Source organism: Rhinopithecus bieti, unplaced genomic scaffold, assembly GCF_001698545.2.
Source record: "Rhinopithecus bieti isolate Rb0 unplaced genomic scaffold, ASM169854v2 scaffold_24404, whole genome shotgun sequence".
NCBI classification, from domain to species: Eukaryota; Metazoa; Chordata; class Mammalia; order Primates; family Cercopithecidae; genus Rhinopithecus; species Rhinopithecus bieti.
The window spans coordinates 8,933-11,094 of record NW_016811048.1 but is presented as its reverse complement, the minus strand read 5'-3'; the positions used below and the strand labels follow the sequence as shown (position 1 = coordinate 11,094).

The following is a 2,162-nucleotide window of genomic DNA, read 5'->3' as shown; positions in this document are numbered from 1 at the left end:
TAGATTTACAGAAAAACATACATATAAATCCGAATTAATCCTCAAATGTAGTAAAATAACATAGCAAAAACTTTATCAAATCCATTTCATGCACAAACTAGACAGATCTGTTATATACAATCTCTATATGCATCTGCAGTGTTTTATAAATTGGTGCTTTGACTTTAAAAGGAGGTTTACAAAAAGGCCCCTCTTGTAATATCAATGACTGAATTATCTCACTATCACTGATTCTCAAATTTACTTGACTTTATACTCATCACTGCCATATCACCATTCTTACAAAGGCAGTAATTTTAAGGAAAAGTTGCAGTGTGATTATGATATAAGTAACATTCAAAATTTCATGTTACCAAGAGTTGAGCAGAGTACTAATTTCCCCTTTATAAACACANTTTATAAATTGGTGCTTTGACTTTAAAAGGAGGTTTACAAAAAGGCCCCTCTTGTAATATCAATGACTGAATTATCTCACTATCACTGATTCTCAAATTTACTTGACTTTATACTCATCACTGCCATATCACCATTCTTACAAAGGCAGTAATTTTAAGGAAAAAGTTGCAGTGTGATTATGATATAAGTAACATTCAAAATTTCATGTTACCAAGAGTTGAGCAGAGTACTAATTTCCCCTTTATAAACACACGTCTAAAATGAGAGCTTCATGCACATCCACATAGAAATTCAAAGTCAAACTGCGTAATGTGTTTTTATTGACAGAAGGCATCATACCATTCCCAAGCAGCATGATTCCCTTGAGAAACTGAAAACTAATTTCTTGAATCTAGAATGCAACTTCCGACTTCCGTCTTCCAGGTGCAACCAGAGTTCTTCCTGGACCGATTCCAGCTTGTTTCATTTTGGTGCCTTCCTTAAGAAATTTTGCAACTGTTTCTGGTGCAGTTTTTGGGTGGGCTCTGGGATGGGCAGACGATCTCCACTTTGCAGAGGCTGCTCCTTTTGTGGGTGGAGCTGGTGGTGAGGGAGTAGGAGAGGCCTTGCATCATCCTGGCATTCAGGCCCTTAGCCATGGAGAAGGACTTGAGGTGGCTTCTTAAGGCACTGGGGAGCGGGAGCTTGTCTACCAGATGCACAGGCGTGCAAGACACGATGGTGCGGCAGCAGAGGTCTTGCAAGCTCAGTACCTTGCTCGGCCTCCCGAGCCAGTTCAACCTGTGCCGCAGCAGCACGATTCTGGCCAGCTCCGTGAAAGACTCTATGATGTTGAAATTGCACAGAGGGCTGACCTCAAAGAAGGTCACGCCCAGGCGCTCAGCGTAGGCCTGGGCCTGCTCCCTGGGCACCTGCCTCTTGAATGCCAGATGTAGGCGATTCCCCACCAGGATTTTAGGGACACCAGGGGCATGCTCATCGATCTTCTTAATCCATCGATCCATACCCTCGAAAGACCAGCGGTTTGCAATGTCGTAGACCAGGATCACTCCTTGTGCACCACGAGAGTAGGAGCGGAATATGGTACAAAATCTTCCCTGCCCCGACGTATCCCAGAGCTTCAGCTTCACCCGCTGGCCGTCCAGCAGGATGGTGGTCGTCTTGTAGTCGATCCCCCCCAGGTGACTGTATGGGGACTCGGCCGCGCCATCCTGCAGGCTCTCCAGGATCTCACTCTTGCCTACGTCGCTGTCGCCCACCAGCAGGAACTTGAGCAGGAAGTCGTAGGCCTGGTTGGGGCTGTCCAGGGTGCTCATGTTGCTGGCCCCACACTCCCGCCTGAGCCAGGCCCACAGGGTTGTGTGCAGAGGTAATGCCGGGCCTGTTTTTCTTGAGAAATTAACATAGAACATAAAAAATGAGATGGGGAAGTCTATGAAATAAAGCGAAATGAGGTGGTGGCTTTGATGGATTTCTTTTACAAACCCTGGAAAACTGCTTCAGCGATTGTTTTACTTTTTCTTATCCAGCACAGAGTAGTGACACAGCAGTTAATTCATCATTGAAACCTATACATTTCCCTTAAAATTTTCATATGATCATTATGGAACCATGCTTTTTGGATTATGTCAAAGGAATCTCCTTTAAAGGAAGGACAGGTATGGGATAGGAAGGGGACTAAGATGTGTGGAGTACCGTATGTACCCTACGCTGTGTATGATGCTTAAAATATTTTGTTCTTTTGCTTTCAGAACAGCTGTCTTTGG

The 2,162-nt window shown here is 44.3% G+C and overlaps 1 protein-coding gene across 1 annotated transcript; it reads right to left on the bottom strand.

Moving 5' to 3' along the window:
* Positions 1 to 696: 696 nt before the first annotated feature.
* On the bottom strand, positions 697 to 1,909 carry LOC108543117 (ras-related protein Rab-40A-like). Its single transcript, XM_017893443.1, has one exon. It carries the CDS (start codon positions 1,806 to 1,808, stop codon positions 876 to 878), a length of 933 nt encoding a protein of 310 aa, XP_017748932.1. The 5' UTR covers positions 1,809 to 1,909; the 3' UTR covers positions 697 to 875.
* Between the last annotated feature and the right edge of the window lie 253 nt (positions 1,910 to 2,162).